This window comes from Oryx dammah, unplaced genomic scaffold (genome assembly GCF_014754425.2).
Source record: "Oryx dammah isolate SB20612 unplaced genomic scaffold, SCBI_Odam_1.1 HiC_scaffold_20, whole genome shotgun sequence".
NCBI classification, from domain to species: Eukaryota; Metazoa; Chordata; class Mammalia; order Artiodactyla; family Bovidae; genus Oryx; species Oryx dammah.
The window spans coordinates 52,757,780-52,771,619 of NW_024070204.1; the positions used below are offsets into that span (position 1 = coordinate 52,757,780).

General features: G+C 36.5%; 1 protein-coding gene across 1 annotated transcript in view; it reads right to left on the minus strand.

Moving 5' to 3' along the window:
* Positions 1-374: 374 nt before the first annotated feature.
* Positions 375-13,840, minus strand: part of ELOVL7 (ELOVL fatty acid elongase 7) — an 82,247-nt gene continuing 68,781 nt past the window's right edge. The window contains exons 5-8 of the mRNA XM_040262570.1: positions 13,733-13,789; positions 10,915-11,020; positions 5,448-5,584; positions 375-3,224 (exon numbers count right to left, since the gene is read on the minus strand). Coding sequence (XP_040118504.1) covers positions 3,015-3,224; positions 5,448-5,584; positions 10,915-11,020; positions 13,733-13,789 — 510 coding nt within the window. The 3' untranslated portion in view covers positions 375-3,014. The remainder of the gene's footprint in view (positions 3,225-5,447; positions 5,585-10,914; positions 11,021-13,732; positions 13,790-13,840) is intronic.

A 13,840-nucleotide genomic window follows, 5' to 3' on the forward strand; every position in this document is an offset into this window, starting at 1 on the left:
AACACTCTAATGTCCAGGACTTCCCTGGTGGCTCAGACAGTAAAGTGTCTGCCTACAATGTGGGAGATCCAGGTTCGATCCCGGGATCAGGAAGATGCCATGGAGAAGGAGATGGCAACCCACTCCAGTACTCATGCCTGGTAAATCCCATGTATGGAGGAGCCTGGTAGGCTATAGTTCATGGGGTCGCAAAGAGTCAGACACGACTGAATGACTTCACTTTCACTTTCAATGTTCAGCACAGGGCTCTAAACATAGCAAGGGTACAACAAATGTGTGAAATGATTTGATTAAATGAATATTCAGATTAAAACATCATCTTTCCATGCAAACATACATAGTTAAGATTCCAAAATGAAACACATACACACAGAGACATGCAACACCACGAATTTATTATTATAATACACACACTGAAAATCAGACCCAAACTTTGACAATTTCCACAGAGTTTTCCACAGTCTTTAAAGTAGTTAACAGAAATAAGGGATAATTGAAGAAATGCAACTTCATAATCTTGTAATTTATGTAACAATGCAGTCTGCTCAATTAAGACTATAAAAAGGCAATGTCCCACAGATATTTAAAATTTTATATTTGTATTTATTTATAATGTAGCTATAGGTTCTAAAGAATTCATAGAGCTTTGTACCATAAGCCAGGTTTTGTAGCTGGCCTTTTTATTTGTCAAGTAAGCAAAGCACACCCAAAGGCAAGGAAGTCTTGAAAAGCGGGATCAAATTCCAACAGAAACTTTATGTGACCCACAGAGCCATTTAAGAAAACAATACCCACCCAGCCCTGCATCCAGTGGCGCTCTGATCTGCTGATGTTCATTCATGTGGAGGTTGCCTCTGCCAGCTGTGATTTCTTTTCATGTAACATTCTAGCTCTCTACTCCTATTCATACAGTGTAGAGTGTGATTCCATCACATGTTGCTATTAGTTCATAGGTACCTCAATCATTTTAAAGGCTACCAGAAGATGAGGGAGGTTGTACAGTACAAGGCAGAAAGTATGCAAAGATACCAAGTGAGTGAAAGTTGTTCGGTTGTGTCCAACTCTTTGCAACCCCATGGACTGTAGCCCACCAGCCTCTTCTCCATCCATGGGATTCTCCAGGCAAGAATATTGGAGTGGATTGCCATTCCCTTCTCCAGGGGATCTTCCCAAACCAGGGATCGAGCCCAGCTCTCCTGTTTTATCTTCTTTTGGTTTTGCTTCCTTTTGGTCTTTACCCTACTGGGGTCTTTGGGAACTGTGCATATGTGTAACAGTATCTACCATACCTCTTCACTTGAGCTTTGGCTGGATTTCAAGAGCCAGGACAGGAAAACACTTAAGGAGACCTAAAACTCTCATAGAGAAATAAACTAGAGCTGCTGTTTCTTTTACCTTTGCTTTCCTGTTCTTTATTATTTTTTTTTAAAATGTAACCTCTCCCTCTATCAATCTTCATCATTTCATACTGTAAGAAAGTGAAATCACTAAAGACAAATAAATTTATGAACCTACTGAATGCGAAGAGAAAAGGCCATGGTACAGACGAATGGATTAGGAGGGAGACACCTAATTCTAGGGGTTTATAGTGGTAGAAACTCAGGCTTTGTTGTACAATAAGTATCATTATGTGTTACACAATGACTGGGTACCGATTGCTTGCAGTGACACAAGCATAAGCAACCCTTCAAAATCAAGTATGACAAGTAAAAAAGCAATATGGAAAAATTCAGAAATGTCCAACTATTGCTATTTCTTGGGTGAAACTCTACTGATCAGTGGTTGGGTTCCCCAACAAAATGTAAAAACAAGAGAATTTTAGAAAGCAGCAATTTTAAAGAAATGAAAGCTATGCAAAATGCATTGCAGTCCTTCATTACATAGTTCATAAATATGAAAAAAAAAGAATTCTAGGCTGTTAATTAATTCATAATTCTGGAAAATATTTTTCCATTCAGTGAATCTATAACAATAACTGTTACACAGTCTCTCTCCCTTGCTCTCTTTATGAGAGACCCCTATCACCAAGTCTTCCCTGGATAGTCTCTGTGCCACCATTCATTTCCAGTTGCTTCACAAGCCACTCTTCACCCACCCCTGGAAAACTATGTATAAAATCATTTAATGTGTGCTAATGATATGAGCATTTACACATCTAACCAATACATATTTAACCAAGATAATCCTTTAAACCATGATCATATGAGAAAGTGACATTACATCAATACTACAGACAACTATTTACTTTTTCCTTAGACAAATTCACCTCTTCCCAGAAATATGCAAAGTTCAGTGCAAAAGAGTAACAGTCAAGTGTTCATTAAGCCATCAGAACAAATCACCTTATTGTCAAAATATTAACTCCACCTTAGTTTCAAGTGCATCAACGTGCTAACCTAAAAGATTGTTACCTTTAAACATTTTACCAAGCAAAAGTGTTGGGAGGAAGTCTTACAAGCAAAACTGGTGCCGGCTATTTAAGAGATTCATTAAAAATGACTTAGTGATTTTAAATAACTTATCAAAAACCACGTTAGCTCTTTAGAATGGGAATTTAAGTTTAGAGTACATACAGTGTCTTCTGAATATAGTCAACAAGCAACAAAGCCAAAGCCCATAGTTAAAGGTTTTCAGACCCTGCAGAAGGAATCTTCTGTACTGCATGGATCTCTGCCCATGCTCAAAATATCAAATGATATTTTTCATGTATATTGGGTTTCTTTGAAGACTACTGTACTGTTTCACATCCTTCTTTCAATCTAAAAAGTGTGTTAAATAAGATCTTTAGGTTTAAAAGCAGCTGAAAAACTGGCTGCTTTAGGCTCTAATTATCAGAAGACTGTTCTCTGGGAGCTTTGGGCTCTCAAATACCAGCAACTCCAATAACTTATCATAAAAATACAAGCTCTTGGTTTTGAAAAATATACAAAATGCACTGCACATGGAAATATCTCTTGATTGTCAAGGAAGACAAGATATCAATCTTTTTCATAGACTTATGTTGTGCTTGAACTTTAGTCATCTTTGTTTTTGCAGATTCCGTGTTTCACAGTTTTGGGTAGCCTCTGACCTTTGGTGTAAGCACGGTACCAAAAATGGAGAAAGAGCACCAGGAAGATGCAGCCGTAACTCATAATGATGTACACAAAGACTGGAAACTGGTACTTGCAATCCTCCATGAAAAAGAACTGGCCGATGTGGATGGTGATAAGAACGAACTGGATCTAACAGATGGAAGAATGGAAAGTACTGTTAAGCCACCAAGAGTCACAATGGAGCAATTATTTAACGCATTCTTTGTCTGCTTATATTTAAACACTCTCCAGCCGCATCTAGGCTATTGTTGAACAGGGAATTTTATCTTTCAGTCTAGCCTCCATGGGAGTGAGAATAGGTGGAACAATGTCAAAATGCAGATGGGAATTTGGAACCATTGTTCAGTGGTGCCAAAGCACACAACTCCAGGGAGTGCTATGAAAATTCCCTGAAGCTGTACAGCTGCAGTCCATGGGGTCGTAAAGGGTCCGACACAACCGAGCAAGTGAGCACGCACACGTGCAGTACGGTGCAGCAGCGCTTAAACTCAGAGAACCATCAGTCTCAACTTGAGGTCTTGTCTGAAGAAATACACTCAGGACCACTACCTTATGGCCTAACTTTTCTATGACAGCTTCATTTCAAACATTCCGTCCTGCTGTTAACCTGGATATTTCAGTTGAGGATGGGGTGGGGAGGGGAATAAAAACATTCTAATTAGAGACCACAGCATCAGTGAGTCTTCATATTTGCCAGCAGTCTTCCACTGTCGTAGGCAAAAATATATCCTATCTGCCAACTATAGCAGAGAATTTTCAAGCAGTAAGAGAGCATTGGTGACCCCCTTCACATGCCCAAGGGCTCTGTGTTCCAAAACGTTCTGCACAGTCTTAAAAGAACATATTACATGTTCTGGGCTAATGTCCAGATTTTTTGGATATCTTTTTTCTCATGACTACAAAGGTAACACGTGTTCTGTGGAAATTTTGGAAAAGTAAAAATCTACACATAAAAATAAGTAATGATTACCCACAATCTATTCTAACCACAATTAAGATTTTTACATCATTCTTGTTACTATCATCATCAACTTTCCTTGCATTATCTCAAGGAACTTTTAAGACATTTCTGTGCGGTATCCACAATTATTCCTCTCATTTTGCAGATGAGAAAATGAAACTTTAGAAAGTCAAAGCAGCATCCTCAGCATTCTATGCAGGTATGTTTGTGTAAATATTATCAACACATTTGAAAAAATAATGAACAGCATGTATTTTTCCTATATAAGTATTTTTCCATATTATTGAAAAGTTTTTACAGCACGTAAGAGTAAGTTAAGTGGGGAAAAAAAGCCTAAGAAAAATTCTATATGCAGTATAGATGTTCTAATTTCTCTACAATAAACATATGTTACTTTCCATTTATATAAAATGCTTAAAAAGAAAGGACTTGTGAATAATTTTCAGAACTTTGTAATATTTCCAAGCAGGAATTAAAATTATTTCCTTACATTTGGTTATTTAGGGTGCTGTCACTTTTGTCAATATGTATTTTACAGCACCACTCTACACTTTAATTCCCACAGTGCTTTTACTAACTGGAGGAAAGATAACCTTATAAATGTTAGGACTAGGCAGGCAGGCACACAGGAAGGCTCATAATTCTCTGAAAGTTTCATTCCCTCAAGGTCATTTAGATCTAGCATATGGAATTTCTAACTTTTAATTTAATATTATATCTAATGAGGTTCACATAATTTTGAGATTATTTTGATCATAAATATATTTATTTTATATAAATGCATGTTGTGTATGTGTTAGTTGCTCAGTTGTGTCCAACTCTTTGCAACCCTGTGAACTGTAATCTGCCAGGATCCTCTGTCCATGGAATTCTCCAGGCAAGAATATTGCAGTGGGTTACCATTTCCTCCTCACATAAATGCATAAAATAATATAAAGATGGTATAAAGATATACATGCTAGTTTAAACATACTTTGTTTTCAATAAAGTTCCTGACAAAAGTTCACATAAGATATAAAGAATGATGGTATGCCACGCCTGTGTTTGTGCTCAGTCATGTCTGACTCTGCGATCCCATGGACTGTAGCCTGCCAGGCTCCTCTGTCCATGGGATTTCCCAGGCAAGAGTACTGGAGTGGGTTGCCATTTCCTCCTCCAAGGGATCTTCCCTGCTCAGTGATGGAATCCGGGTCTCTTGAATCTTCTGCATTGGCAGGTGGATTCCTTACCACTGTGCCCCCTGGGATGACTTAGAGGCCAGGCAATTTATATTCCTACGTTTTATATTCCTACGTAAATTTTGCTCTTTCGTTAATATCCTCATTCATAATGAAGTCAAGTGACTCCCAGTTTAGTCTCATATCTGCTTTTAAAGAAAATTAACTACTCACAAGTTGTAATGATGTCAAATATTTTTTCCACCACAAATACTTCTGGTAGTCTGGTCCCAGTGCACACAGTCCATAGTAGGAATACATGACTACATGTACAGCTGTATTTAAAAAGGCATGGAATGTTCCCAAACCACCTGGAAAAAAAATCATAAAAGAGGGGCACTGTTCCTTAAGATGAGATATATTTTGGTCTGAACTTTTAGTATATTTCTTTAATTTTAGTGGGAAGAAAAATAAATATGAAATATCATTATTATTATTAAACATCTATAAAATTAGAGGAAGCTGGATACTACATCCATTTTGTAAAATATAAAATAAAATCTTGGAAAATAAATTAGCATGACTTCATTTATTCTATCTTAACATTAAGATTTTCCTGTGATTTGGACTTACCTTAACAAATTAAGTGGAATTACCTTTTAAATGTAATATATTGCTAAATAATAGTAATCAAATTCATTTTTAGTAAGAATTAACACATATAAAACCACAAAGTACACTAATCTTAAGTGTACAACTTGATGATTTTTTAAATATGTTACCACCACCGAATTCAAGATTTAAGACATTTCTGATGCCACATAAAGTCCTCATGTGCCCCTTCTAATGAATATACTCCTTCCAATGTAACTTTTATTCTAACTTCCATCATCAACTGTTAGTTTTGCCTATTACAAACTTCATATAAATAGAATTAATTGTTAATTAATTTAGAATTAATTAATTTAGTTAATTAATTTAGAATTAATTATTTTAGTTAATTAATTTAGAATTCATACAGGATATATTCTTTGTGGCTATCTTCTTTCAATCAACATACTGTTTTTAAGATGCATCCACATAGATTGTCTTTTTACTGCTGTGTAGTATTACCTGATATGAATTCATCACAATGTATTTATCCACCCTTTAATCAAAAGATGTTTGAGTTGTTTCCAATTTGAGTTATTACAAATTAAGCCACTAAGAATCTATATATACATTTCTTACATATTATTGTGTAAAATCAAATTAACTTTTTTTCACTCTTAATAGTTTTCAATACTTTTAGTGCCACAAAATTTTGGCAGTAGAACCACTGGCTTTCATAAGTAAGCTATGTTAAGTTTGTTTTAATCAATCATTGTTTTTCCAAAATAAATGTTTATTAATTGTTAAACCATTCTGATGCTGTTTCCATTTGACTATTATTAATTGTGACTTCCTATCTTGGTTTCCTCTTCTAATCCTACCACATCTTCCACTGATCACCTTCGATTTAGGATAGAAGACCCTGGAGTAAATATAAGCCAAGATTCTTTGAATTGTCTTTAACTGAATCAATGAAATGAAGTGAAAGTCACTCAGTCATGTCTGACTCTTCGCGACCCCATGGGCTATACAGTCCATGGAATTCTCTAGCCCAGAATACTGGAGTGGGTAGCCTTTCCCTTCTCTAGGGGATCTTCCCAACCCAGGGATCAAACCCAGGTCTCTCACATTGCAGGCAGATTCTCTACCAGCTGAGCCAGCAGGGAAACCCTAACTGAATCAGTAGTACAGTGGAAAGGGAAAACAAAGTGATTAGTAGATGGTGGGGGAAAAAAATAACTCTTCCCCAGTGTCTCTTTCCTAAGACGAACAATTTAGAAGAATCTTCATTCTTTACAAAGAGCCTGACTCAGCTTAGTAATGTTGACTTGGAATTTAAATTTTTCTAAAAATATTCTATTTTATTTACTCTAATATTCTTTGATTTCAGAAATAAAACAAAATCTCACAAATTTGCCTAATTACATTAGACAAAGGACTGAATTCATGAACACTGTGATTTATAGAAAGCTTAAAGCAAAACTGAAATTTATTACTTTGACTACAATCTTCTAAGGACAAATGTCATAAAAACTGCTTCATAGCAGAAATAATTACTTTTTAAAAAATCATCTGTAATAGCAACAATGCTAGATACTTCTAAATGTTACCATTGCCAAAGTACTCCTTAAAATAACCTGTTTTAAATATAAATAAAACTCTTAAAAGTAATTAAGTAGTTTTAAAATAAATATTAAAAAATTTCATACTTAAATATGAAAAAAGTCTTTTTCATGCTATACTATATTTCATAAACTTTTCTCTCCTGAATAGAATAAATCAAATTTCAGCTAATCCTTTCACTATCACAAATTTCAAGTAAGAAGAAACTGAACTAATAAAACTTATTAATAAACTCCCAGCTTCTATTATTTACATTTGGATTAGTCTTTTTCCCAAAAGAAACATAAATAAATAAATTAGTGTGGTGTAAAAACACCTTTTCTAGGGTAATTTAAAAATAGAATAGTTTATCAGTTAAGCTACTTAAATGGGGACAAGCCAGCTACCTCTCAAATCCATTGTCTTACAATTACAGATACACAGGAAATCTATTTCATGCTTGATAATGAATCAGACCGAGCCTTTTTCACTAAGACACCTCTTCCATTTTTTGGTAGAAGAATTCTATTTTCCATTCAGAAACTTTCACCATTTGAATGTCCTAAAATGAGGCTCCTATGGAATACAGGAATTTAACACAGCAGTAGTGTAGCTAAGAGTGTTTATAGTTAGGGTTACCGATTAAAATAAGCTATCAAATCAAATTAGCTTGCTTATTTTCTCTAGTAGTGATTGTTTTCTGGTGAGTTACTTTAATGTTTGTTCACAGAACAATCACATTTTAATTAGTAATACTTGTCATATCTCCTTTGGAAGACTTTTCTTATAAAGTACTTTGTAAGCTTGCTTTCTTGTTTACAATAGTTCTGCAAAGAATGAATTATAATTAGTACCATCACATTTTACTTCTTTGGTTTGGAAAAAATATAAAGGAACCCCCTGGGTAATTATCACAATTCTCCGTATCTCTGAAAGGGAGTATATACATAATTAATATAAAAACCTGCCACAGAAATATTTTCATCACATTCAAAAGAAAAGCTGGATTGCTATTATCCCAGGGAGGAGTACAATAGGCAAACAGGAAATTAAATACTAGATAGAGATCAGCTGTGCTCTGGTTTTTGAAAGGACAGATAAAGCTGGACAGTTTTATTCTAGGAATGAAAGCCAACACCACGCCACATTTCTGGAAACACCCTTGCTCTTGTTGCTGTATTTGTCACTGAACAGATGTCAGGTATGCTGTTCAAGTGTTTGTTAGTCCACAACAGAATCAACAGATATTCAAACAAGAAAATTTAGAAAATGCAGAGACGGATAAAGAAGGTAAGGGAGATCCCTTGTGTCGATATCTCTTAATCACTGTATTTGGGGGTACTGTCTTCCTATTTATTTTTAATTTATATTTATTCTTCAGTGTTGGAATAGAATAATCTGGTCTTTTGAAAGATATTTGAATAAATAAGTTCTGTGATTGCAGCCATGAAATTAAAAGATGCTTACTCCTTGGAAGGAAAGTTATGACCAACCTAGGTAGCATATTAAAAAGCAGAGACATTACTTTGCCAACAAAGGTCTGTCTAGTCAAGGCTATGGTTTTTCCAGTGGTCATGTACGGATGTGAGAGTTGGACTGTGAAGAAAGCTGAGCGCTGAAGAATTGATGCTTTTGAACTGTGGTGTTGGAGAAGACTCTTGCGAGTCCCTTGGACTGCAAGGAGATCCAACCAGTCCATCCTAAAGGAGACCAGTCCTGGGTGTTCATTAGAAGGACTGATGCTGAGGCTGAAACTCCAATACTTTGGCCACCTCATGCAAAGAGTTGACTCAATGGAAAAGACTCTGATGCTGGGAGGGATTGGGGGCAGGAGGAGAAGGGGACGACAGAGGATGAAATGGCTGGATGGCATCACCGACTCGATGCACATGAGTTTGGGTAAACTCCAGGAGTTGGTGATGGACAAGGAGGCCTGGCGTGCTGCAATTCATGGGGTCGCAAAGAGTCGGACACGACTGAGCGACTGAACTGAACTGAACTGAAGAGTGTGAAAACACCTTGTCTAGCATACTTCAAAAATAGAATAGTAAGAATAGTCATCTATTTCTGATAAATTTAGGAGCCAAGCTGCTTAACAGGAGTTGGAGCTACATGTCTCTCAAAATCATCTGCGTTTCACAATTATCAACACAAGACGTCACAACCATTCGATTACTGGATGTTTAGGTATTTTCTAATTTCCACCAAAAGAAATAGTGTTGAGAAATATCACTGTAAAAAGAACTGAGAGGTGCAATATAGGTGCAAGAGAAAACAAAACCATGGAAAGCAAAGTAAAATAATGGAGATTAAATAATGTAACTGTCTTCGATTTGTGAAATGGACACAGATGAGACCATCTTGTTATAATGTGAGTTAAATTTTTAAATTCACATATATACATTATAACAACTATATTTCCTTTTAAAAAAATCTTCAACAGATAAATGCCAATTTTTGGCAAGGAGCTACTTTACATACTGGAAAATCTGATGCCCTTGGGCCCAAGTAGGGCCAGTCCTTCCAGCTCCCCTATTATTCTAGCCACTCACTTATCTATGTCCCTTCATGCTCTGAGACATGCAGATTTCCACCCCCGACCCCCTTCCCATGTCTAGAGAGTCTAAAACTCAAACCAGAGTTCCTCAATTGTAGCTTTTCTTTCCTTTAGTCTTACAAAGTCAGAATGCCCAATAGAGGTGAGCTGTCCATAGAAATGTTAAAGCTTTGCCTAGAATGGGCTGCAAGCCTACAGGAAGACTTCTTAAATTGAAGAAACTAGAACAAATAAATCCCCCAGACAACTTTTGCTATTAAGACTATAACCTTGAGGATATCACTTATTTAAAACTTTATGATAGGTAAAATTACTTACCTTCCTGTTCTCTCATATTCTAGATGTTCAGAAGCCTAAAATCAAAACCAACTAAAGAATCTGTTTGCCAAGCTTTTGAGTTAAACTATTTTTGACCTTAAAAAACAATCATAGCATCCTTTAATACGGTAGGATGTTTGGGGAGGTGGGACAGTTGTAATCTGACACATCTTTAAAGAGTTGTTGGTGTATCAGCTTTTGGAAATTTGAAAGCAAAGAAGACATGGAACTTGAGATAAGCATTCAAACTTCCTGGAAACATATAAGCAACAGTTAATCTAACTATATTTCTATAAAATCAAGGATTTTACCATTTTATCATGTATTACTTATTTTAAAATATTTATAGAATTATATCAGGAAAGAATAAAATCCAAGCCAAAAAACTAAAGGATGAGTAGAAGACTATACTCAAAGGTCATATATATTAAAGAGTATTGAGGAGTAGGGGAAGGTCTAGTTAGGAGTCCTGTGTTTATGTTTCAGATAATTAATGAAAGTCAGAAATTTGATCAAAGTGATTCTTTGATGTTTTAGGATTCTTTTAAATCACACTTAGAGATAGAATTTATGCTTAGAGCATACAGAAATGTAACCAATTATAGCACATAATCCCAACTCTCCCTTGGCTACCTGCAGCAAATTTGACTCCAAACCACCAGGTCCATGGCATGATGGTATGATGGAAGACATGCAGGAAAGTCACTTGACTATTTTTCTTACGCAGAATAAAAAAGATCTGAAATAATTTAAAGAAAATCAAGTTCATATAAAATCATGCAATAATTTTCTAATGTTACAAAAATACCGGCCAAGTGCAAACTATTACTATTCCATATTGTAATGTGCTTTGAAAGAGTTGCCTTATAGAATCTATAGCAGCAGCTGATTCTCTAAGAGGCAGCTCAAAAGATAATTAGTATGAGGGAACTTAGGGGCGATGCCTAGTCACGGAAGAATCAATAAAAAGGTGAAAAGATACTGAATGCCGTGTTTAAAAATCAAAGATATAAAGTGAAGGATATGACCAAAAATTATTGAAAAAATGTTACTGGTTCAAATTAAAAAAAAAAAAAAAAACACCCATGCAGACTGAATTATATGGAAAAGCAGACTTTGAAGTCTTAGGACTGAAATTCTACACTGCTCCCTGACATATTCTACCAATTTAGATAAAGGGTCAAGCAAATTGAAAGAAGACTTGCAGCAAATCAGAAGTTAGCAAATTACTATTAAAGAAAGATGAAGAGGTAAATACTTGAAGAATTAACTAGGGAAGTAAGGTGGAAACGAAAGCAAAGCAGCTTAGGAAAAGTGAGAAGGGTGTCAAAGCCCTCATCCAGATTGAACGTATCTAGTCAGAAACTATAATTTCTAAAATAAACAAAGAGGTAGACTAAGAAAGCTGGGGGCAGGGGGTTGGGATTTTTTTTCTAAAAAAAAATATTCAAAAGCAGAATTAAATGTTCAAAAATATTCAAAACCAGAGCTAAGTACAGGACTAAACAGACTGGCAGAGACAAAAGCATCCCTAAGAGTATTTGAGAAATGTGGTTCAGGGAAGGACACAGAGAAGCAACAGTTTCCTATGGAAGCTGAAACTGAGAACATGCAAAGCAGGAACAATGATGTCAAAACTCATTTGCTTATGCACATAGAGGAAGGCAACACAGTGCAACAGAAGAAGCCGTAAACGAGCAATCTGGGGTCCTAGTCCCCGTCAGTAGCGGCATTTCTCTGGGTAAGCCTTGTAACTTTCTGGCTTCCATTTCTTTTCAGATGAAGTGCTCTGGGCTAGATCAATGGTTCTCAACCCTGTCTGCATATTACAATGTCCAGGAAGGTTTGTCTTTTGTTTTTAAATAACCATGCCTGGTCTCTAACTCCAGACCATCCTGACACCAAATCTCTAGGGGTGGGGCCCAGCTTTTTGTTTTCTAAGGCAATTAGGTCTATAGTGCCATAGGGTTGAGAACCAATGGACGACAGCGGGGGTTCTTAAAGTGTGGACCCTGGACCAACAGCAATAACTTCACTTGAGAACTTGACAGAAATGCAAACTCTTAAGCTCCATCTAAGACCCACTGAATCAGAAATTCTGAGGGTGGGGTTGAAGCATGTGTGTTTTTAATGAGTTCTCCAGGTGATTCCATGCATGAGTACATGCGCAGTCGTGTCTGACTCTTTGCAATCCCGTGGATTGTAGCCCACCGGGCTTCTCCGTCTATGGAATTTACCAGGCAAGAATACTGAAGTGGGTTGCCATTCCCTCCTCCAGAGGATTTTCCCCACCCAGGGATCAAAACCCACATCTCTGGTCTCTTGCTTTGGCAGGTGGATCTTTACCACTAGGACTACCTGTGACGCCCAGCCAGGCGATTCTAGTGCATGCTAAAATTTGAGAACCCCTGGATTCTCTGCTTACTAAGTTCTCCTTTCTATCAATAATTCAGGGCTTCCCTGGTGGCTCAGACAGTAAAGAATCTGCCTGCAACGGGGGAAACAGGGCTTGATTCCTGGGTGGGGAAGATCCCCTGGAGAAGGGAATGGTAACCCACTCCAGTATTCCTGCCTGGAGAATTCCATGAACAGAGGAGCCTGCTGAACTACAGTCCATGGGGTCACAAAGAGTCGGACACTACTGAGCGACTAACACACACATCAATAATTCTAACATTATGTGTAGCCAGCTGAGAAGGTAAAGCATGTTTAGATTTGCTACTAGAAATGTAGCGGAATATATTCTGAAGAAAACACACTTGGCAGTCTTAGGCCAGAATGGATTCCAGATAAATAAGGTCCACATGCCACAAACATACAATAATAGCCAGCCTTCTGTTGTTTCTAGAAACAAAGGTACAAAGTTTTCTCCTCTCATCATGGATCCTAATCCATGGCACTTGCTTTCTGCAGGAGCCACTCGGAGTTGATCCTCAGGAAGGGAGAAGACCCAATAAGGCAGACTTCAGAAAGGCAGCTGGAAATAGTTTTGATATTACCAAAATTACTGATATCCCAGAGATAACAACATTCTAGTGTGACTTTATGAATTTTGAAGCATTTGTCCTCTTAAAGGAATATAGATGACACACTGCTTTGATATAAAGAATCAGAAGTAACATATTCTCTGTTCTTTGTTTCCTGAACTCACTTCACAGAACAACCATCATCCATCTAGATAAAGATGCTCAGTTTCATAGTATATGTGACAGTTACATTCTTATCTTAACCAGATGGTAGATACACAAAAAATCTTTTGGCATTTGCAAAAGACTGAAAAATAAGTTTATGCTATCTATTCTCTAAAATGACTGATAATAAAACATAATAGATAATAGGAGTCTGCCTGAGGAAGAGAGATAACCAAAGTTATCAGACAACTGAACCCTCACAGTTTATCACTTTCATTGAAACATCAAACATTTACCAAATGTGGTGACGATATACTTACAGTATCTAATAGCTCAATAAATTTGGAGAAGTAATAAAGCCAGCAAGTGCGTACCATCTGCAGAAACACACATAGAAAGGAATTTATTATTTTTTTAACATGGGAAAG